Below are 24,541 nucleotides of genomic sequence, written 5' to 3'. Positions count from 1 at the left end.
ATTGTGTCATCACTAGGGCTTGAGCTCAGGAATTCCGATTTTGGTAAAATTCCAGAGCTTCGAAAGATTACATGAGCTTTTGTAAAACCGGAGCTATCGTGAACATAACCGGAGTTTCAATTTTAATATTTTTAGAAAAAAAGTGATCTTTTTCAGCGGTTTCATATACAGTATAGACTATAGAGTCTTCATAAATTGTACATATCAAATAGAGTAAAAATCATTTAATTTTAACCATGGAAAACATAATTTTAAAAAATCAAAAGGAAAATTCTTATAACGAATTTATTTTACAAAGCCTTTTATTTTTCTAACTGATTGTGTATATCATGCTCAACAGACTTGAACGTTCAACTTAAAGCGCAAAAAATATCAAATCAAACCCATTATTTATTCACATTCAATATTTTCAATGAACGAAACTCCTGAACTTTGAACTAATGCAGCGCTGAGCATCAAAACCTGACTCCGAAGCTGTAAAATAGTCCGATTTTCAAGCCCTAGTCGTCATGTTAAGCAGTTTATTAAGAAACTAGAGGATGCCCGCGACTTCGTTTGCGTGGATTTAGTTTTTTAAAGATCCCGTGGGAACTGCTTGATTTTTCGGGATAAAATGCCTATGTCAATTACAGGGACGCGAGCTACCTCGGTACCTTTCATATAAATCGGTTAAGTGGACGAGTTTTTAGGAATCCCGTGGGAACTCTTTAATTTTCCGGGATTAAAGTAGCCTATGTAAAAGTAGCCCCAGGATATAAGCTAACCGTGTACCAAATTTCGTCAAAATCAGTTAAACTGTTGAGCCGTGAAAAGTTAGCAGGCAGACAGACAGTCAGACAGACAGACGGACAGACAGACACACTTTCGCATTTATAATATTAGTATGGATTAGCAGTGTTATTATAAATGGCGAGACTAGTAGCACGTTATTCAGGGGCAACGTGCAAAAAGTCACCTACGAGTGGTTCTGTTCCCACAGCGCGGCGTGCTTCGCGAAAAAAACGTCAACAATTTTATTGTTACGAGTACGAGCTCGAAATAAAGCGCGCTATGATGTCACATTGTTTGCAATGTTCCGCCGCGAGATTGTGCCGAGTTCAACGAGATTTTAATTGTAAAACAGCAATCTATACTAATAAATAAAATTGGAGTGTCTGTCTGTAATTTCGAAATAACTACCTCATATTAAGCTCATATGGTTATTTGAACGATACCATAACTGAATCACACGTTTTAAAAATTTTTGTCTGTCTGTCTGTCTGTCTGTCTGTTTGAAAAGGCTAATCTTTGGAACGGCTGAACCGATTTTGACGGGACTTTCAGGCAAGTAGAGGATTGACCAGGGCGTAAAATAGGCTACTTTTTTAACCGACTTTCAAAAAGGGAGTTGTGTTTTTCTACCTATGTACACCGAAATCTCCGAGATTTCTGAACCGATTTGCGTCATTTCTTTTTTAATCGATAGAGGAACTTTGCGACATTGTTTCATAAAAAATTTGGAGTCCAACTCCTCAATCCTGATGCTGCAGGGGATCTGACCAATCCACGCGGGCGAAGCTGCGGGCATCAGCTAGTTGGGAATATTTCCATAAGCCCCCATTTCACATTGGCCGATAAGGCGCTTGCTCACGCATCACTACTGATTCCCGTGGGAACTCTTTGATTTATTGGGATAAACAGCAAACTAAACTCTCAGGTTATTAACCACATAATATTTTATTATTACATCGATGCAAAAATCGCGTCGATCCGTTGCTCCGTTGCGGCATTTTATCAAATAACAGTTTATCAGGTGTTATGTAATAAAATAGGTAGGTATTCCAAACAATGCTTTTGTATTACGGCTTTCAGTAGAATAAAAGAAGTGTTACAAAAGTAGCAATGGATCGCAACGCTGCCTATTGCCTACTCGACACTTCCCGCGTCGCTTCAAAAGGTTTTGTGTCATGCTCTATCTTTGTCAAGGACGTTCTGTGACATACTTAGCCATTAGCTTTTTTTTTATTACATAAACTGGGATGGCCGAATGGTTAGGACGTCCACCGCCTAATCGGAGGTCGGGGGTTCGATCCCGGGCACCTCTAAATTACGGAATTATGTGTGTTATATATATGTAATTAAATATCATTTGCTTTAACGGTGAAGAAAAACATCGTGAGGAAACCTGCACGCCTCTGAGAGTTCTCCATAATGTTCTCAAAGATGTGTCAAGTCTGTCAATCCACACTTGGCCAGCGTGGTAGACTATGGCCAAAACCCTTCTCACTCTGAGAAGGGTTTTCTGAGACCCGTGCTCTATAGTGAGCCGGCGATGTGTTGATCGTGATTATTATGTTTAGAACTTTTAAATGTATGCGTGTTTAACGTTCATCGTAAGATGCTGCTTAGAAACCACCAAGTGTACAGTACAGTACAGTAAACCATAAGTGATCTCAACTCATCACCGGCTCACTACTAAGCACGGGTCTCCTCTCAGAATGAGAAGGGTTTAGGCCAATGTTTTCCACGCTGGCAGTCTTCACATACCTTTGAAAGATTGCGGGTCTCCTCACGATATCTCCTATCCTTCACTGTTAAAGCAAGTGATAGGTAGTTACTTAATTGCTTAAGAGGGCTTTCTCCTTCACTCGTTTCCACTCGTTTCGTACAATCGTAGTTCCAATTTCATTTGAATATTAAGCAACCTAAGTCCATGAAATTTTGCAGACATATTCTAGAAACTAATATCTATGTCTGTGGTTTTCCAGATTTCTGTTAAAATATTCGGTTTCAAAGTTACGCGGTCTTAAAATTTTCATACAAATCTTGGAGCCCCTGTAATTTTAAAACTGCATATTTTTAGAAAAATCTAAAACACTACAGACACAGATATTAGTTTCTAGAATATGTCTGCAAAATTTCATGGACTTTGCTTGCTTAGTATTCAAATGAAATTGGAACTACGATTGTATGAAACGAGTAACGGAGAGAGCCCTGTTAAAACGCATGCATATACAAGACAGATTTATAAAGTACGTACATCCTCAGTTTGATTGCTAGTTAGTCGTAGTAAATATTTATAAAAGGTTTATTTCTAGAAATCGCAGTTTAGTGATAACATTGTTGTATTATGCCGGTGCCGTTACATTTTTGATATGCTTTGCTATCAAGAATCACTATGGAATTACTATTCATTTAAACTAGTCTTATTAGTATAGGTTGTTACGTCTATACTCGCGTACCTACTTAGTCGGTGTAAGGCCGACTAGTTTCGAACCCATTTTTTTTCATATTTATTATTTTTCAGTATTTTTTTCGATTCTTTTTTCATAGGGGCTCGGCTCGCTTCCTGTTTATAATAATGAGTGTAGCCCTAACAACCTAACTTATAATTGAAATCACTCATAATAGTTTAAACGTTAAAATAATCTAATCTTATAATTGGTTTTAATTAGACGTTTGATAAAAAGTCGCTGATTTGACAAGTAGTCATCATCCCTATTTTTAACCCCCGACCCAAAAAGAGGGGTGTTATAAGTTTGACGTGTGTATCTGTGTATCTGTGTATCTGTCTGTGGCACCGTAGCGCCTAAACTAATGAACCGATTTTAATTTAGTTTTTTTTGTTTGAAAGGTGGCTTGATCGAGAGTGTTCTTATATATAATCCAAGAAAATCGGTTCAGCCGTTTGAAAGTTATCGGCTCTTTTCTAGTTATTGTAACCTTCACTTGTCGGGGGTGTTATAAATTTTTAATTTACACTTGTATTTAATTAATTACCCGTTGCTATTTAAATTGCAACATCCTTAACGAAAACTTATATTAATATTAGCCGATGACCGCGACCTCTCCCGCGTGGATTTAGGTTTTTCGAAATCCCGTGGGAACTCTTTGATTTTCCGGGATAAAAAGTAGCCTCTGTGTTAATCCGGGGTATAATCTATCTCCATTCCAAATTTCATCCAAATCCGTTCAGCTGTTTTTGCGTGATTGAGTAACAAAATCCAAACATCCACACTCACATTTATAATATTTAGGATATCCCTATTGTACAAGTGACGAAAGACTTGGTTTATCTATGTTATGTAAGGTCTATAGATACGCTTGGCAAAATATCTTAAGATTGAACATCCTGCTCAGCAAAATCTATCCGTTACATTATTGCAATGTTCTCATAGCATACCACATCCGGCCACTTCTGCTGAATGTACTACGAGTATGTACTGACCTTTAGCGTTCCACTCTGATAGATCGACTCAATTTAACCGTAAAATTGATACCTTATAGTTATTATAATAGACAAGGTTAGTGGATTTTATTACCAATGTCTTATTTGATTTTCTTTGTTAATATATCTTAATATATCTGTGTATCTATCTGTGGCATCGTAGCTCCTAAACTAATGAACCGATTTTAATTTAGTTTTTTTTTTTTTTTGTTTGAAAGGTGGCTTGATCGAGAATGTTCTTAGCTATAATCGAAGAAAATCGATTCAGCCGTTTGGAAGTTATCAGCTCTTTTCTAGTTTTCTTATAGAGGTTTTAGTGTCGGAGGTTGAGTTATTAGAATGTGTTTATGAGGGGTTCATTCTCTCTAAACAAACGTTGTTTAGTTTTCATTTGAATATTAAATATAGGTATAGACTAGATAGATAGGCTTTAAATTATCACAGTTCCTGTACTTAGAACCGAAAGAGATTAGGCCTCTCCGGAAGCTTTGTCTAGGTTACAATTGATTACTATTTTATCAGTTCGACCGATACTGAAATCAGTGTCAACCTAATTCCGAAATTATAACATCGCTAGTAACAATGATGCGTCATTTCATTGTAGTGTTATCTATTAAACAACGGAAGCTTATCAAAACCGACACAATTCAATTGGCGCCCTTCGTATGATGACCGATGGCCCTGACAAGTGTCAGGTCGAATAAACGGGGTTCCGTACCCAAAAGGTAAAAACGGAGACCTAATAATGTCCTGCTTTCTGTTTGTCTGTCTGTCCGCGTGTCATAGATCTCTAGCTCCTAGACAAGTGGTATTTTAAATAAAGAAAGTGAGAATGAGAGGTAAAAGATGATGATAGACGCTGATGATACATATATGAAATAAGTAATATCATTAAAATATGTTCATTGACTCAATTAAAATCCAATTATAAAATAAGTTGGATGCGGGTTGATATGACTCCCAAAGGACATCTACAGAATGCCCCTCTGTTGTCCACTAAGGACAAAAGTCACACTCATCATCGTATGCGTTATGCGATGCAGTTCTTATAGATCCATTTTTTTGTCTTCTACGGACAATAGTAGCCTAGTGGTCAGGGGTTTAACTTAGGCACGCACCTCTAACTTTTCGGAGTTATGCGTGTCAAGTATTTTGCATTACTAAACTTTGTACCTTAGGAAGGACTATTATTTTAATCCGTGTCTATAGTACTGTAATTAATTAATCTGTCTATAATGTATCGTTCTCGCTCACACAACAAAGGTATCTCTCTCTCTCTCTCTCTGTGCTTGAACAAGGATTAAAATGAACGTGCGTGCCTAACAATTTGAAGGAATTAAATATCAAACGCCCATTTTTGCGGTTGGCAGAACTGGTGGAAGAAGTAATCAGCGGTAATGCAGTCATACCTCGTCTGCGGGTTTGGTGGGCGTGATGGCGACGGTCTCGTTGAAGCAGAGACAGGCGCAGTAGTGGCGGTTGGCGTCCACGTCCGTCAACACCGACACGTAGAAGCGCGGCTCTGACCGCTCCGTCGACAGCGCCCATCCTTGCGGTTGGCAGAACTGATAAAAGAATATCGTTAAGGTTAACTTCAATGCCCAACAACGCCATAATTATCGAACGCGTTAATCGGAGTGGCCACACTTGAACGGTTAACGTCTAATGCCGATTGAACTGGGATTAAAATCGTCTAACGCCAAATGGCATTGTGAATGTCGTTGTCCGTCAATCGTGGCATCATCTACGATTAACGGGAAACGCCCTTGAACATCGCGCTGTTGGCCGTTAATCTGGCCGGGAAATAGTAACGAATTAAAGCACAACTTATCTGATTGCAGATGTAAATGGGGAGGGAAACAATCTTACCCATTCAATACCGTCGTGAAAGGGTGTGTCCTCCCAGTTAATCTCAGGGAATCGTTGAAGGATAACGCCGTTGCTCAGTCCGCCTCCTGAAACAATAGGAACATATTTTGAATCTACCAGACCGCTAAGAGAAGTCGTTTGGGAGATCAGATCAACCTAAAAGACACTCTGCTGAAAACGGACAAAGGAGAAGAAGAACTTACTCATTTTGGTTTAGTTACTTACTAAAATTATTAACTTGTAACTAAAAAATTAACTGAATCAAAGTATCTAAGCTGCCTGTTTTCAATATAAACTCCATTCCGAACGAGGTAGAGTCACTAAACAAAGTACAGAAGATTTTTTTAAGAGAGTTTATTTTTATTTTTATAACGTTTATCTCCCCTATAATGTAGTCTAATTTCATACTTATATATTTCTAATTTTCATAATTTTTAACCGACTACAAAAAAAGGATGAGGTTCTCTATTCGACTTTTTTTTTGTTGATTGTTACGCGATTACTCCGCCAAATATGAACCGATTTTGATAATTGTTTTTTTGTTTGGTAGGTCACCTCAGTTTTTGTGGAATATATCTGAATCGGCATATATACCTACTATGACAATGAATAGGTGTGTCGTGTCTGTGACAGAGGTGACCGTGTTCCCGGGCGCGGCGCGACCTTGACCCGCCACGAAAGCAAAAGCTCCCAAACTTTCCACACCTAGCGACCTGTGCTTACTGCTTACCTAATACCTACTTTACCAAACTAGCTGCTTACTAAGTAATTAGACAGATTACGGCCTAAGTGTTAACAGTTGTTTTTATTAGATATCACCTAGACTATAATGAAAACAACAAATAGACTTTACTTTAAATACGAGTACATAATTTACTTTTATGAAATCTCAAATCTGCCCTTTATGCAGTTTTCCTCTACTTTTAATATAAAGACCTTCAAGTCAAGCGTGAATAGGCATCTTCTAAGGCAAGCGCACTCCATCTTAGGCTGCATCACCACTTACCACCACATGAGATTGCTAGTCAAGGGCTAATTCGAATCTGAATTTACGAGTAAAAAACCTAAATCCAGAAGGTCTAAAGCGCCGGGCAAATCGGGTCGCTTACGCGTTTCTCTTTTTCTGCGATCTTTTAAGTCAGCTAAGGAAAATAAAGTATAACACAAGTGTAAATTAAAAATTTATAACACCCCCGACGATCCAAAGTATTTGAGTTTTCCAAAACATCATTTTCAAATAAATAATTATGTATTTAGGCAACGTCCATCTTGACAGCTTGACATTTGTCTATTGACATAATATTATGAACCTAACGGTTATCTAACCTTCTTTTCTACAAGAAAACTAGAAAAGAGCTGATAACTCTTAAACGGCTGAACCAATTTTTTTTAGATTATAGCTAAGAACACTCTCGATCAAGCCACCTTTCAAACAAAAAAAACTAAATTAAAATCGGTTCATTCGTTTAGGCGCTACGATGCCACAGACAGATACACAGATACACAGATACACAGATACACAGACACACAGATACACAGATACACAGATACACACGTCAAACTTATAATACCCCTCTTTTTGGGTCGGGGGTAAAAATGTAGTTTGCTATACTAATATCTTCTAACAAAGCAAGGCTAACCAGTGAACTATCGAAATTCGTGTTTGAGGCCACGCGACAGGTTACTTTGGTGCACTTCTAATTCAAATCTCAGAATTGCTTGTTTATTTACAAGCCTGGATAGTAATTAAGTAAGCAATGGCACTTACTTTAACGTTGAAGAAAAACCTCGCGAGAAATCCGCATATAATTCCCTGAATTCTCCATAATGTTCTCAAAGGTTTGTGGAGCCATTCCGCACTTGGCTAGGATAATGGACTATGACCTTAACTCCTCCCATTTAAGAGGAGACCCATCCTCAGTAGTGGGCCGGCGACGGATTGAAATTATGATGAGGATACTAGCCATCGAATTGAGACTATATTTAAAAAAAACTGTTATGTTGATGTCAATAAAATATTTTATTGACATCAACATAAGAGTTTTTTTTAACCCCTGACCCAAAAAGAGGGGTATTATAAGTTTAACGTATCTGTGTATCTGTCTGTGGCATCGTAGCTCCTAAACGAGTGAACCGATTTTAATAAGTTTTTTTGTTTGAAAGGTGGCTTGATCGAGAGCGTTCTTAGCTATAATCGAAGAAAATCGGTTCAGCCGTTTGAAAGTTATCAGCAGTGTTTTTTTAAATTTTGAGTTATAATTATATAACCCTAACTATAAATTAAAAACTGTGTTGGTTTGACCTTCTGCGCCGCAACGGATCGGCATGATTTTTCGCATGGATACAGTTAAAGACCTCTGGAGAGTGATACGCTACTTTTTATGCCGGAAAATTGAAGAGTTCCCACGGGATTTTAAAATCTAAATCCATTAAATCTTTGAAAAAAATTAACGAGTGTAGTCAGGATTCTGGTAGTATTTCCCGCCCGACCTTTGAGTTCAATCGCGTTCACAGTTTGATTACAAACATTGCTGATTCATAACTTGTTGCCACTAACGTTGATTTTTACGATTACCGAGAACAAGAGAAATTGTATGAATTATTCTCGATTGATTTCTTAATCGACAGTAGTAGTCAAGTACATGTTAGTTCAGTGATGTGTGACCAGGTCTTTAATTCGATAATATATCAAATAGAGGCGAATAGCGATCATCGACAACGATCAACGTGATACAGGGTCTGCAAGAGCCCTGCAGAGCCGCCAATCCCGAGAAGAAATCGCGGTATGCCTCAGGCTGAAGCAGCCTCTACGACCACGGGTAGAAAAGCATCTAAGAAGCAGCTGCTATACCTAGCGGCGATCAGTATTGAACGGGCATTGACGCCTTAATGTAGAAGCAACATTACCATAACTGTTGTGAACTGTGTGACAATAGATATATCGACCGTGGTCAAAGTAATATTATAAGAACTGCAAGAGCCCTGCACAGCCGTCTACTTCGAGAAGAATACATTGCACGCTCCAGATTGAAGCAACCTCTACAACCACGGGTATACAACGAGCTGTCTTGAACACCTTCACTTTCACACCTTCACTCCTTCCTACCAAATAATCGCAAGTTATGAACGTTTTGTGTAAGAATTCAAAGCTATTGTTAAGCCTAATGTCCCTATTCTCCTAAGTTTTACGAACAATGCACATAAAATATGCAAGATCAATGACGTAACGTAAAGAATTACGAACGTGATGTCATTTACTTAAAAATATAAATGATCGAGAGATTTCAGGCTGTTGGAAACAAATGCTGGTGCTTCTAATTATAGCAACATGTAGGTAGATAGAGGGAAACTTTAAACACAAGTGTAAATTAAAAATTTATAACACCCCCGACAAGTGAAGGTTACAGTAACTAGAAAAGAGCTGATAACTTTCAAACGGCTGAACCAATTTTCTTGGATTATAGCTAAGAACATTCTCGATCAAGTCACCTTTCAAACAAAAAAAAATTTAAATCGGTTCATTAGTTTAGGAGCTACGATGCCACAAACAGATACACAAATACACACGTCAAACTTATAAGACCCCTCCTTTGGGTCGGGGGTTAAAAATGTCGAGGTGTTGGCTAAAAGCAGACGTTACTTTGCGCAAGTCCATGACATGAACAAGAAGCCAGAAATATGCATTGTAAGGTCTACATCTCCTGAGGATGCTCTGGTGTCGGGGCGAAACGTGCGTCGAGTGGTTTAGGGATATGTGTGGTGCTGCTTAGAGGTGCGTATTGCTTTCTTGGTGGCTGGCTTTTCCTGCATATTTAGTAGTAGAAGGGCGGGCGGTGCATGTTACACCATACAGATTTGCCTGTTTCAGGAGATTATAAGCTTTTGGTTCCTTGTATAAAACATCGAGGCTTTGATGTCACTAGCATCAAATGTTACCTTTTGGCACTGGTAGCCTAATATACAGCTACTTCTTTTTGATTTGGCATGTCACCCATGGCCTAAAATTTGACATATCGTCAATTCAGGACCAAACCAAGAGTTCGCTCACTCTTATTCAATCTGGTCTGGTCTCTACCTTATCAAAGTTTGACTAGGAGAATATACACACAGGTATCATTGATTGATACCTTGGTCCTTGATAAATAAATATTTAATAAAGAGAGACCTTCAGTAGCTCAAAGGAGTGGCTAAGTATTTCAAAAATTAAGAGAATGAACAAAAATCCAAACAGTTGTAGGTTCCACTATGAAACTTCAGCAATAACTTAAGTAAGTAGTCTATACTAAGTATTAAGTAAGATCTTACCAAAGTATCTAAGTTAAGTAATATACTTCTCTAAATGGTATGATACAAAGTTGCTTCCGGACCTCTGTCCTTATGTTTGCTTAAATCTTTTAAACTACACAACAGATTTTAATGGAATTTTCATCAATAGATATAGTAATTCATGAGGAATGTTTATATGCATAGTTTAATATTGTTTTGTGTTAATTTAATGAAATTTGACAGTGAATGTTCCAGATGCCGGAAAAATCAAGGCAAGTGTGAGCTCTCATCAAAAACGCTATGTTATCCTTTAGAAATATTGCAAAATAAATTTTGTGAAGCTGGAGTGAGTTGCTAGAATACTTAAATAAATATCACAATATGCTTAGAGAACTATTCCACCAATTCATTTTCCACAAACAATAACCACTTCCCAGAACTAAATGAATATGAAACATGGCTCAGGAATAGTTAACATTAAACGTAACACAGTGATTCAAGGCTGGATGAATTAGGAACCAATTTAGAAGCACTGCATTGTTCAATGCTCATACAATAGTTACTTTAAATGTACCCACATGTAAATTAATTGAACTCTAGATTTATAATTTATATGATAGAGGTCAGTTGAGGGGTTATCAAACAAAATGGTCTAAAGTATACTAAAATTTTGCATTACAAGAGGAGCATATAAATTAATGAAAGCTGATGAAACTTTACGTAATTGTATAGTTTTAAATAAATAAATAAGTACTTAAGTATATAATATAAGAGAATGCAGGTGACATAAAGTTAGAATATCACAGTTTGAGAGCCTTATGCATTCTACCAATAAATTAATGGTGTATGAATATTTGATATTTTGTGTAAGTAGTGTTAATCAAAATTTTAAATTTTAAATATTGTTTGGTTCAAAATTACAAAATTTTGATAAAAAGCACAGTTTTAGGCTGTTTTGCGGGTTCAAGTTTAAATTCAGTGATGGAAATAATGATTTTTGAACACTTTAATAATAAAGCCTTGATTTTTGTATCAATTGTCACTGTACCTTACAAGCCATCTTAGTGAAACAGTATACCTATTACCTATTGTGGTTTTACAAGATGTATAATATAGAGAAAACTAGTAATTTTATACACAATAAAGTATAAATAGCTGTTAGAGATTCTGTAAACCTTAATAAAATCTAAATATATAAAAGGAAAATCATTGATAGATCACCACACACAGTCATTCATTCATCAAGTTCAATTTTTATCTAATAGTACATTATATTATGAAACTTATAATCAATGACATTTATACTTATCACATCTTGTTATTAGCAAAACTAGTTAACTTACCCTGGTTTTGCTTGAATGGAGAATCTGCAAATTCTTCCTCAGTTGAGATCATGTTATACCTAGCCTACCTAGGAAACCTACATGCAGTATTTAAGCTATACATTACTATGTCAGTCAGTCAGTCAATATAAGCTTCTACATGAAGATAAGATGAAGTCTCAATAGTTAAGTCTAGATAGTGGAAATGACTTCAGACAATTTGTAGATCCTCTTGTATTGAATACATATCACAATAGTGCATAAAATTTTTATTTGTTTTTATATAAAACAGTGATAACACATTGATAAAGTCTGTCTTTCATACTTACCTACAAAAACTGTATAAAGTAATTTACATGTTTACAAAAGATGCACCCACTTACTTTCTTTCTCGTGGTCGAAGCCCACTATGACGAAGTAGTCCACGAGCCGGGACATCGCAATCCTACGGGAGCATCCAAATAACACCACAAAAACACACAGTATTTGAATCGCACAGAACTAAACACATTTTTCAAATTAATTTCACATCTTAACCCGCCACTTTCGCTACCAAACACGTACACAAGACGTAGCAAACCATGAACTTCAGATAAATATAAACAACGCACGCATTTATCGAGAGGTGAATAATTCCTCACAAATTAGAACTACAGCAATTACGATAGCCCAATAAAATAGGTTATAAACTCGCAATATTTAACGTTCCGCCACATAACAACGATTGTTCGGTAAACGCGCGAGATTTATAATCCAAAAGATATTAAATGTATAACAAACTTTGCAAGAAATTGCAAAATTTTCGATAATTAACGGCACAAATTACGGGAACCCTTCTCGTCACCCGACATTTCCAAAAAACTGGTGCCATAGACAATATAACATCTAGATTAGTAATACCAGACTGAAGCTTAAATGTTCTACCATAAAATACAATAATTTATTAAATATAAATCAAAAAATGGTTTCACTGAATGCATTTGATGTTTTAGTTATCATCGGATCTGAATGCTTTGGTAGTTGCAGTTTATTATATTATACCACAATCTAGACAAAATTTTAATTTATCGGTTTAGTACCTACTTTACAGCTTCTTCCTAATCATCCAAAGTAGATTTTTTCTTGATTCTCATTCATTCTCCTAATTAATTTTATTAACGAAGGAATCTGCCAATAACTGAAAAAGAGGAGGGAGGAGGGTATGGGTCTTAACATGGATTAGTAGCCTTCACACTAGGTACTTTGAGAACATCAAGTAGATCTCTCAAGCATAGAGTACCATGCACATTATATTTTCCTCGTCATGCTTTCCTTCATCATTACAGCAAATGAATTTAATTGCTTAAAATGCACATATCTGGTTCTGAAGGTAAAGGTGCGTACCCGGGAACATCGAATATCCCCCTTCATAATAAAGCAGTTGTATTAATTTATTCATCTAGTCAACTAGGCAAATAACCTAGTTGTCTAGATGATAAATTTAACCTGTATGCATAAGCCAGGTATTATTATATTTGGTCAAGTTCGCGTTTGGGGCATGAATTAAGCTCAGGTGGCAGGCGGCAGATGATCTAAGAGTTTAAGTTGCTTGACCAAGTATACGGAAAACTTTGGCGAAGCTTAAAAGACAGGCTCGTTCTTGGGCCACGGCCTCCAGCACATTTTATTGAAAGTAAAAAGGTAGAAGAAATGAGGAAAGAACCATCCCAATAGTGTGAAACAAAGCTCCTTGAGGCTAAATGTTATAACGTGTGCTAATAGAGAAACAAATCGAAACGAAGTAGCATTAATCATCCTGTCTCAATCAAACAGTATACAAGTATACACACTCAGATTATGTTGTGTAAGTGAAATCTAATAATTGTCACCACGTGTTACTTAATATTATAATAGCACCTTTGTTTGAAACGATTTTGTTAAAAAAGCTCTGATAAATATCTTGTAGTAGGTATTTTCTACTTCCATGAGTGAACCTTTGTTTTTTCAACTTTGCTAAAAAATGTTATAAAAGATCGCTAATTTTAACATTTTAATGATCTATACACAAATAACAAAATTCTTACTAATTAGTAGAAATTTTGACACTGACAACCCTAATTAGTGAAAACCATAGAGTAAACGCGATGTCAAATGTCAATCTAAAATCTTCTGTCAATGCCAGACTAGTGTTGCCAATTTAACGACTTTGTCGTTAGATCAACGACTTTAGCGACTTTTTTCTCACTTTTAGCGACAGAAATATTTAGCGACTTTTAAATTCTTTCTAGAATTTTTTTACCCATGAAATGATCACGGCCTTACAGATAACTTGTACCTTCAAGAAGTCAATAATAATTAGAGCTTAGGACCAAAGTTGAAGTCTATTAAGTATTGTATAGATGGAATAAAGTCAGTTATTATGAGTTGAGGTTATCCTTTTACTATATTTTGACAATATGAAATGCAATAAAGTTTTACATATTTTATTAAAAATATTTGATTTTATAGAAAAAAAAATGAAAGAATCGTCATTTATTTTGTACTAGATGATACTCACTACTTCGTCCGCGTGAGTATAGGTTTGTTTTAATCCCGTGGGAACTTTTAAATTTTTAGGGATAAAAAGTACCCTATGTAAAAGTACCCTAGGTATTAAGTTGGGGTAGTTACCTATTAGGTATCGCCAAATCCATTTAGTAGTTTTACGTGAAAGAGTAACAAACATGCACACGCACAAACTTTTTCCTTTATAATATTGGTGTTATTGATTTTCTTCAGCGACTTCTAGCGACTTTTAACTTTTTCTACATCTAGCGACTTTTCGAAGGCATAGCCAGGCATAGCGACAAAGGGTTTTAAAGAGTTGGCAACATTGTGTCAGTCTGACATCACTTAACTTATCTTCACCTTTCAAACGAGAATCAAGCTAAAATCATAATATTGATATTTTTAATTTTACTGTTTGATGTGTGTTTTTAACCATTTTTATACGATAAAATCAAAACAATGTCTGATCCCAGTGAACCAGTTCCCGGTTTGAAGCAGAGAAAAGTGTTTAAAATCATAGTTTTGGGCGATTCCGGGGTCGGCAAAACTTGCCTCACTTATCGCTTCTGCGAGGGGCAATTTCTTGATAAATCCGAGGCTACTATTGGAGTGGACTTTAGGGAAAGGACCGTACGCATACGCAATGAAGATATAAAGGTACCTATAAGTTTGAAACCTTACTAAGTATAGTCTGTTGTACTCCCAAAGTAATCTGCATACATTTAGAGGCGGTGCAATTTGTTAGTTAGCAATAGGTACATATACAAGGATAAACTGGCTGACTGATTATACAGATACTTTTGTTCCATCCATCTAGTGCATTAGTTCCCAAAGTGGTCTAGGTGGACCCCCAGGGGTCCAGGGAGACTCTTTGGGGGTACATTGGCGTGCCGAAAAAATTGAGGTCCACAATTCGTAATCGGGGGTCCATGAAAATTTATCTGCTTTTGATAATGAAGGACTATATTGGTTTGACTTCACCTATCAATGTATGTAGATAATATTTTAAGCTCAGTGACTGTTGTAAAAACTTGCATACTTTTATAACTTTACTTTTTTGAGATCTACCCACTAAATTAATTAATTAACTAATCAATCCTCACTTTTTTTCTCAAAAACTATTAATTTGTGGTTGGAACTCGGCCCCAATGCAAATTTCTATACTTAGATCTAATCTTTACATTTTTTGTCGAATTTTGTGAATATGGTAGAAATGTAGCTGCAGGGGGTCCACTGGAATCAGCTAAATTTTGAAAGGGGTTGTGAACCTTTAATCTAGTGTTTAGTAAATTGATGTTATTAATTTTGCTACTATATTTTCAGTTACAACTGTGGGACACGGCCGGCCAGGAGAGGTTCCGCAAGTCAATGGTGCAGCATTACTACAGGAATGTGCACGCAGTGGTTATTGTATATGATGTCACCAAACCAGAGACATTCCATGTAGGACAATTATAACTTCCTACTAATATCATAAATATGAAAGTTTGTATGTATGGATGAATGGATATTTGTTACTCTTTCTCACAAAAACTACTGGACGGATTTGGCTAAAATGGAGATAGATTATACCCTAGATTAACACATAGGCTACTTTTTATCACGGAATATCAATGAATTCCCACAGGAATTTTAAAAATCTATATCCACAGGAACAAAGTCGCGGGCATCAGCTAGTTTTAAAATAGTCATTGGCGTCAATCCTGATGTTTTTCTGTAAATTCAGAGTATCTTTTAATATTGCTAAAACAGATGAAAAATGAATTTGAAATTTAAGTTTCTGTACAACAGCATTAGCCACTTATACCTTGAATGAGTTGCATTAAAAAAAATTGTGTGTGTAACCTTTGCAATAATTATATAATATATTTTTAAATAGGTTTTAAATCCAATGTGGTCATATTTGAAAAGTTATCATAATTCAAGTATTAAGTAAAAACAGAGCTTTTAATCTATGGCATTCTTGATACTTACAACACCTTGATAAAAATGGCAGCCTCAAAAAGGCTGTTCTGTTTGACAGCCATTTTATAAAATATATGATAGACAAATCTTATTTCAAACAGATGGAACGCAAAATTATTTCTGTCTGAAAAGTCTTGAGTTACTCTCAAGTTAAAAATTCTCAAGTTACTCTAAGGTAGTTCTTCTTTAAAAATTTGATTTATTCATTTCCCAGTCAATAGCCAGCTGGATGCAAGAGGTGGAGTCCCACGGGCTGATGAAAGCCCCAAGAGTCCTAGTCGGCAATAAGTGCGACTGTGGCACACCAGAGTCTCGTCTGGCCACCACATACGCGCAGCGCTTAGCTGACAAGTATGGCATGCCGGTGAGTGAACTATATTTGAATATTTATATCACACTCAAGAATTCGCCCATGTCAGAGATGGGTATATGAGAAATGGCAGGAAATACATGGAGAAGAAAAGCCAAAGAAAGACATATATGGAGAATCCTGGAGGAAGCCTATGCCCATGGGCAAACTGAATGAAGAGGAAAAGAAAAACAGAACACCAGTGTCACAAAAAATTTATATATTTATTTGTTTAAATAATTGCACAAAACATTAATGTAATTTAAATCAATGTAATTATTCAGTGAATAAATGTTTATTATATATCATACACATATCACAACCGTCAGAAGTTTTCCAGATAGGACATACTAGTACATAGGTATGTTTCTAATGTTTGCAAAATGAGTGCTACAGAAAGATTTTGATTGACAATTAACGGCCCATTCGTTTAATCGATATTGAAGACAGGGATGGCATGCAGTCTGTCCGACCGTCCGTCCATCCATCCATCCATCCGTGGGTCGTGCTTGTCAAGAAAACCTTTAGGGTACTTCCCAATAACCTGGAGTCACGAAATTTTGTAGGTAGGTGGTAGATAGGTAGAACAAGACTAAACAAATATATCCAAAAACAAAGACTTTGTGGTTACGATACAAAAAAAAACTAAAATGTGTTCACAAAAAAAATAATTTACTAAATCACATATAGATGGTGCTGTTCTTAAAAGCTTGCTGGGTTGCACATAAAAGTCTCTTGTAAGATGGTACGGAACCCTTCGTATGCGTGTCCGACTCGCACTTGGCCGGTTTTTTAATCACTAACGTTTGTTGTAGCTTTTCGAAACATCAGCGCTGCTGGACTCGGAGTGTGACAACGTGGAGTCTATATTCATGACGCTGGCACACAAGCTATACTCCAAACAGCCCCTACGAGTTATCAGTGTAGAGGTAAATATCATTCCAACCATTGGGCATTCTAGTTTTTTTTTTTTTTTCTTTAAATCTGGCTTTACTCTGATTAGCCAATGTCAAGTTTGTGATATTTTCAAGTTATTGAATTTATACAAGTAAGGACTCCGTCTGCGCCGGCGCCCGCCGACATACGCGCGGCGCCCCTTTAGAGCGCTTCCCAGTCAGTTCCACCACCAAAAAACACCAACTAACACAAAAACCAGCCACTCTTAACAAAAAAAAAACACTCCAAACAAGCACAGCACGCGCGCCAGCAAACGCCATCGCAGACGAAGTCCGGCATTCTAGTTTGTTTTTTAGGCTTCCATATGTCAAAATGAATCAAAAAAACGATCTATAGAGTCAATTGTGTCTGTTTATCAGTCCATCTGTCACAGCCGATTTGCTCCGAATCTACTGGACCAATTAATAGCTCGTAATAGCACACAGGCTGCGTAAGCGTAGACGTAGCGCATACCATTGCGTTGTTATGTATGGAACTTTATGAAACATGGCACACCGCTTGCGTAAAGCGTGGACGTATGCGTAACCCGGTGTGTTAGGGATTTACGCGCGTCACTACGTACGTGTCACGTGTACGCAACTGGTGTGAATCGGCCTTAAGTTGGAATTTGGTACACATCAATTTTTGTAACCCACGCACTTTTTTTTGTAAGGGCTTTTTTAGTCTATTTGTCAAATTGCAGGGCGAACGCGGGCCCAGACTCGTGACTCTGCCGCGACAGAAGAGAAGCACCAACACAAGCAACGACAGCTGCCTTTGTAGCTAGACTTTTTTTTTTCTTTAAATCTGGCTTTACTCTGATTAGCCAATGTCAAGTTTGTGATATTTTCAAGTTATTGAATTTATACAAGTATGGACTCCGTCTGCGCCGGCGCCCGCCGACATACGCGCGGCGCCCCTTTAGAGCGCTTCCCAGTCAGTTCCACCACCAAAAAACACCAACTAACACAAAAACCAGCCACTCTTAACAAAAAAAAACACTCCAAACAAGCACAGCACGCGCGCCAGCAAACGCCATCACAGACGAAGTCCGTAGCTAGACTTAGCCATTCTATGTAAACTATTGTATTTGTAAGAATAAAGGCTAATGCAGGCAACTGATTTTTTAACCGACTTCAAAAAAAAAAAGGAGGTTCTCAATTCGACTGTACGTTGTTTTTCTTTTTTTGTATGTTTGTTACGCGATTACTCCGCCAAATATGAATCGATTTTGATAATTCTTTTTTGGGGCCACCAAAAATTGGAAAATAAAAAAAAATCAAAAAAATTAAAAACTGACTTCAAAAAGCAAAACACTAAAATTTTTTTTTTTTATTACTGAATATATTATGTATACAAGAGGTAATGTTACGATAAGATTTTTTGGAGTTTTTTTTTAAAGGTTTATGCTTATTGAAGTCAGTGTTTATTTTTTTTGATTTTTTTTTAATATCTTGCAACATACGTCTGTAGATGGTGAGGTGCACTTTTTAACGCCCAGTTGTTTGTATTACGTCGCGCATGCAAAATCCGCTATGTGATTTTTTAAGATTTTTAATGTCATTTTGTTCAGTTTTAAAAGACGCGTGTGCAGAAACCTGTTCTTTAGCAAGTGTGTTAGCTCAAGAGATAACATTTTTAGATATAGACTACAATCAACATAATATATGACTTTAAGCTAAAAGTAAAGCAATATTTTTCAACAACCAAGTTTTCTGTAAACTAATGATTTTCCACATAGCGGAATTTGCAAGCCCAGTGATTAATGTAGATGTTCATATGTAAATCTTATAATATTTTATTACATAATACAGGGTGTTTGGTAATTAGTATATAATGACGACACGTACCCATGCTACTTTGATCTGATAAATACAATGCTGAAGTAAAATGACGAAATAAAATTATAAAAATTTCCATACAATTTTTTTTTTTAAACTAACCGTGCCCTAACTCACTGAGATCGTTGGCTTTGGCCTATCTAAAGATGGCCAGCGATCTCAGTGAGTTAGGGCACGTTAGGGTCATGAAATCTTTGACATATTTTTTTTTAAATTTTGTATGGAAATTTTTATAATTTTATTTCGTCATTTTACTTCAGTATTGTGTTAATCAGATCAAAGTAGCATGGGTACGTGTCGTCATAATATACTAATTACCAAACACCCTGTATATATATTCCTCTCAGTTAAAATGTTTGTGAAAATTATGTTAGGTCAACAATTCATTCTATATTTTTTTTAGTTAATGTTCTTTTACTAATGATATATTCTATTGGGACTTCGTCCGCGTGGGTGGATAGTTTAAATTTATTCCGTAGCACTGTACCTGCTTTTAGAAGTCCCATCAAAATTAGTTAAGCCATTTTGACAATTCGCCCAGACACTAAAATCGGTGTTTGTGTTATAATAACTTGTAAATAACCATATGAGCTTAAAAAATCGACATAAATTTAATTCATTCATAAATATTATTAAAAAAAATCTATGAATTAAATTTATTTAACTACTTATTTGTATTGAGTTTTGGCACAAATATGCAAAACCAGTACTTCTATATGATAATAATTTAATAATTTAAAATATTCGGTATTGTATTGTGCCAAATTGTAATTTTTATGTAGTCTCCTATTGTTTCATAGATGCAAGCTAGAATAGAATAGATGTTAAGTGTAAGAGTACAATGTAAACAGGGTTGTCGTATCAAACAAACATACATACAAACAGACAGACATACAATACTCAGGGTTGTCTCAAGTCGAAACTTGACTGTGGAATCTTAAAATACATTTTTTAGGGTTCCATACCTTGAGGAAAAAACCCTGATAAGATCACTTGTGACTTTAATCAAAATAGTGGTAGAGTTATATTATTAGATAATTTATTAAACTAACATACAAGAACTGATGACAACTGGCAACTATTATGATAATGTAACAATTATTTATTTTTATTCATTACGTACAAATATTTTATTTATATTGATCTCTGTATTAAGGTAAGTGCATATTACGGCGACTTCAACGCATTGCAAAAATTAGGGCCCCATCATTCACATAATACCAGAACTGTGACCTAATATATTGTATTGCTACAAGAATAATATCAGTATTGAGTGTACTACAGTGTAAAGGTGCAAACAAATCACTGTGTTGTGATGTGTCGTGACTCGTGACGCGATAAAGGATAATCGGAGTCATACATTTGACATGAAGATGTATATACTAGTTTAGTCTAGTACGTCGATGGTTGCAACACGCCACAACACAGTGATGTGTCTGCAGCTTAATGAATACGGTGAGCAATCCACTCCATATTACAGTACTACTTTACGTGACTATCGGCTTCATATTCGATCCAGTTTACTAGATCCAGTGACTGGAATTGTGTAAGGTGTGAACCAGTCAATGGTACTGATTCTGTTGATAACTAAATTTTAGAGTGTTCGCATCCCCTTCTTACTAATGCAATATGAAGAGGACAGACACAGTTCGACAGACAGAGTCTTCAAATGTAAAATTCATGTTCTGTCCCTTTTCAACAATATTAAAGGAGGAGGACGTAGATACTCTAAATTTAGTTTAGAGATAGACAACAGAATCTGTACCATTAACCAACTATATTTTTGTTGCTATGCAGTCCGTATAAATAAGCGCAACTAAATCGTGATTAGGGTCAACCAGAACTCGTAATGTAAGAATTGAGGTGCAATATACCTACTGTTGAGTTGTGATGTATTGTGAGGCGACAGAACGCGATCGGTTTCATACATTTTCTATGAAAACGTGACGCTTTGTCGTGTTTCGCTCAAGGCGGCTCCTATCGATCGTCGTGCCAGTTAGCATTGCAACACATCACAACACACCAGTGTGTTTGCACCTTTACAAAGAGGATTTATTTTGTAATCCATAGGTTAAGGAAATGTAACGTGTAGACATAAGCGAAATAAAGAGAGAATGATATTTTCCAAAAAAATGTTATTTAATCATCCCTTTGCCCTCGTCACATTATCACACTAATATTATAAAGGCGAAAGTTTGTGTGTGTGTGTGTGTATATATTTGTTACTCCTTCACGCAAAAACCACTGGACGGATTTGGCTGAAACTCAGAATGAAGATAGATAATGTCCTGCATCAGCACATAGGCTACTTTTTAACCCGGAAAATCAAAGAGTTCCCACGGGATTTCGAAAAACCTAAATCCACGCGGGCGTCAGCTAGTAAATAATACATTTTGTTTAAAATGCACATGACTTCGAAAAGTTAGCGGTGTGTGTCCGGGATCGAACCCCAGACCCTCCGAATAGGAGGCAGGATAATGTTCTCAAAGGTGTGTGAAGCCTATAATCCACACTTGGCTAGCGTGGTGGATTATAGCCAAACCCTACTTATTCTAAGAGAACCGTACTTAGTAGTGAGTCGGTGATGGGTCGATGATGATGACTAATTGACTATAACATTTTTTCCATTCCAATGCGTCCAGTGCTGGACATAGGGCCTTACAAAGAGAGCGCCATGATCCTCCGCCTTCCCCCTCCAACCGCTCTCCACCACCTTCTTAAGGTCATCGGTCCAGCGGGCTGGAGGTCATCCCACACTGCGCTTACTTTGCTAAGTATGTAGAAATTGAAGAAAATGTGTCAGACTGACGGACGTACTACTCTTTGTCCCGGAAAATCAAGCGTTCCAACTATTTTTGGGGTTCTGTACTTCAAAAGGAAAAACGGAACCCTAATAGGATCACTTTGTTGTCTGTCGTCTGTCAAGAAAACCTATAGGGTACTTCCCGTTGACCTAGAATCATGAAATTTGGCAGGGAGGTTGGTCTTATAGGACAAGTAAAGTAATAAATCCGAAAACCGTGAATTTGTGGTTACATCACAGAAAAAAATGTGTTTCGATTTTCAAAGTAAGATAGGAATATACCAAGTGGGGTATCATATGAAAGAGCTTTACCTGTATATTTTAAAACAGGTTTTTATGCATAATAGTTTTTGATTTATCGTGCAGAATGTCGGAAAAATACCCGAGTACGGAACCCTCAGAGCGCGAGTCTGACTCGCATTTGGGCGGTTTTTTTAAGCTTAAAATTATTTAAGTTAGTCGTGGTCATCATTTAGTGTTCATAAATCTATGCTCTATGCACACTCGCGTACCTAGGCAGTAAACTTTTTCTTTGTCAAGGTTATTCTTATCAATATAAAATTAGCACTTTATCAGCTATGTACAATATTCGCTGACAACCGCATCGACTCCGTGGCGCAACGGTAGCGCGTCTGACTCCAGATCAGAAGGTTGCGTGTTCAAATCACGTCGGGGTCAACACTTCATTTTATTTTACTTCAAAATTGCATTTTATTTTTTACATATACTACCTAGGCACTAGGCAGGTAGATGTATAAGTTTTGTCTACAACTTCATGGATTTGGGTTTAATAGAATCCCATGGGAAATGTTTTACCGTGATAAAAAGTATCCCGTCTTTCTCTTGGTACTTAGTATCGTTTATATTGTCAAAATTTTGTAGCAATCGGTTAGTAGGGGTAAAAATTCCTTGATCCTTGAGGTGTGGGTGGTGAAACACTCGATGAAGTGAATTTTTACTTAAGTACATACTCTGTTTTGCCCATTCATATCCAGGGCGTTTTACTTTTCCCTTTCTGCCATAAAGGTCCTGTGCCTCTACCATAAACGTCCGTGAGAAGTAATCCTAGCGCCCCCTAGCGATTAGATTCGAGCCTTCGCAGAGAACTCGACAATTACTCGAAAGTCTTGTCTTGTCCGCGGAATACATTTTGTCCCTCATTTTTTACTACGGTGTTTTGCGTTATGCAGTTCTTAATTATCCATTTTTGTCCTTAGTCTGCGCAGGCCGTAAGGGCCAGGGCACATATGGCGGAGCGCAGCGCAGAGCATTTTTTCACAGTTGAAATATTATCGACATTGTCCTCATTGAAATAAGTAATATCTAAAATCAATTGCGCATCCGCGCATACTCGCGCATCCGCGCGCAGTCCCGCGCGTGCTCGCGCATTCTCTGGTACAAATTTGCGTAATGTGTCACGCGATTAGAAAACTTCGCGGGCATGCTCTGCCCTGCGCTCCGCCATATGTGCCCCGGCCCTAAGGGTTCATTACGAATCGCGGCGGCTTAGGTATATTTTTACACTGACCTCTATCTTCTAAAAAGGATACAAAAAGAAACACGTAAAAATTTCATGAAAATCTTTATTTCAGAAAAAGTTATTTTAAAACCCCACAAGTAACACGGGGTCGTATCGTGCGCAAGCAAAAAATATACATTCAAGGCATAAATGGCAAGTTCAAAGAAAAATACGACTTATTTTATAGACGATAAGATTTTAATTGGTGTTATTTTTTGTACAACCTTTTAGGGACGATACTATAATGGCTAGCGCACATTACCACGAGCCACACTGCAAAACTGCAACTTATATCGACTACATTCTAGTTTAGTCGATTTAAAATGTAAAGAAGTATTTTTCGTAAGAGTTAAATACTACAATTTAAGTTGATTTAAGTTTTAGTGCGACCGAATTAACTCTATTGTACTTGAAAACAACGATTGACTCAACCCATATCAACTATAGACCGAAAAACAACGTGTCACTAACGACTTGTTTTTTCGCAAATTTTGAAATGCGGCTCGCCGTAATGTACGCGAGCATTTTAATTTTAAAATCTATTCTATTACTAGGTACATTAGAAATCACACAAAAATTTTGATTGTTAAACAAAACTATGTTCTTTATTGCACAAACAATAACAATATAAATGAGATGACAATAATTATTTACAATTATTTAACATCGACTACAGTAAAAAGATATTTTTTTACCATTTTAGTTTGATATCACCAAAGCCTGAGTGTGTTTGTTTCATGAAGAATACCCATAAAGTGTGTGATTTAAAATATAACAACTAATCTTCATCTATAGTGCACGCAAAGTATAATTATGTATAATGGTGCTGGCCCAAAGAGCCAAGTTTCTTCAAGTTGACAAGTCGGTGCGGGTAAAATATACATACATACATACATATACATACTATCTTATGAGCTCTCACATAAAGAAACAGATAA

General features: G+C 36.6%; 2 protein-coding genes and 1 non-coding gene across 4 annotated transcripts in view; 2 read left to right on the top strand and 1 right to left on the bottom strand.

Annotated features, from left to right (window-relative positions):
• The window catches only part of LOC123876509 (myotubularin-related protein 5), a 68,785-nt gene extending 56,260 nt beyond the window's left edge, over positions 1–12,525 (bottom strand). For both annotated transcript variants that reach the window (XM_045922815.1, XM_045922816.1), the window contains exons 1-3: positions 12,048–12,525; positions 6,077–6,162; positions 5,617–5,772 (exon numbers count right to left, since the gene is read on the bottom strand). In XM_045922815.1, coding sequence (XP_045778771.1) covers positions 5,617–5,772; positions 6,077–6,162; positions 12,048–12,102 — 297 coding nt within the window. In that variant the 5' untranslated portion in view covers positions 12,103–12,525. The remainder of the gene's footprint in view (positions 1–5,616; positions 5,773–6,076; positions 6,163–12,047) is intronic.
• Positions 12,526–14,407: 1,882 nt separating this feature from the next.
• Positions 14,408–18,647, top strand: LOC123876510 (putative Ras-related protein Rab-33). The gene is made up of 6 exons (XM_045922817.1): positions 14,408–14,847; positions 15,514–15,633; positions 16,370–16,519; positions 17,320–17,433; positions 18,144–18,219; positions 18,494–18,647. Exons 1-6 carry the CDS (start codon positions 14,650–14,652, stop codon positions 18,499–18,501), a joined length of 666 nt encoding a protein of 221 aa, XP_045778773.1. The 5' UTR covers positions 14,408–14,649; the 3' UTR covers positions 18,502–18,647.
• A 4,043-nt stretch (positions 18,648–22,690) lies between these two features.
• Positions 22,691–22,762, top strand: Trnaw-cca. Its single transcript has one exon. It is a non-coding gene; the product is annotated as a tRNA-Trp (tRNA).
• Positions 22,763–24,541: the final 1,779 nt, after the last annotated feature.

The sequence above is a fragment of the Maniola jurtina genome, chromosome 21, assembly GCF_905333055.1.
Source record: "Maniola jurtina chromosome 21, ilManJurt1.1, whole genome shotgun sequence".
NCBI lineage: Eukaryota > Metazoa > Arthropoda > Insecta > Lepidoptera > Nymphalidae > Maniola > Maniola jurtina.
The sequence above is the reverse complement of the archived record's forward strand: the minus strand, read 5'-3'. Positions and strand labels throughout refer to the sequence as shown.

Coding starts and splice junctions, on each gene's coding strand:
- LOC123876510 (XM_045922817.1), top strand. CDS start 14,650: ATGTCTGATCCCAGTGAACCAGTTCCCGGTTTGAAGCAGAGAAAAGTG. Junction 15,634..16,369: donor CCAAACCAGAGACATTCCAT/GTAGGACAATTA, acceptor TTCATTTCCCAG/TCAATAGCCAGCTGGATGCA. Junction 16,520..17,319: donor CTGACAAGTATGGCATGCCG/GTGAGTGAACTA, acceptor CGTTTGTTGTAG/CTTTTCGAAACATCAGCGCT.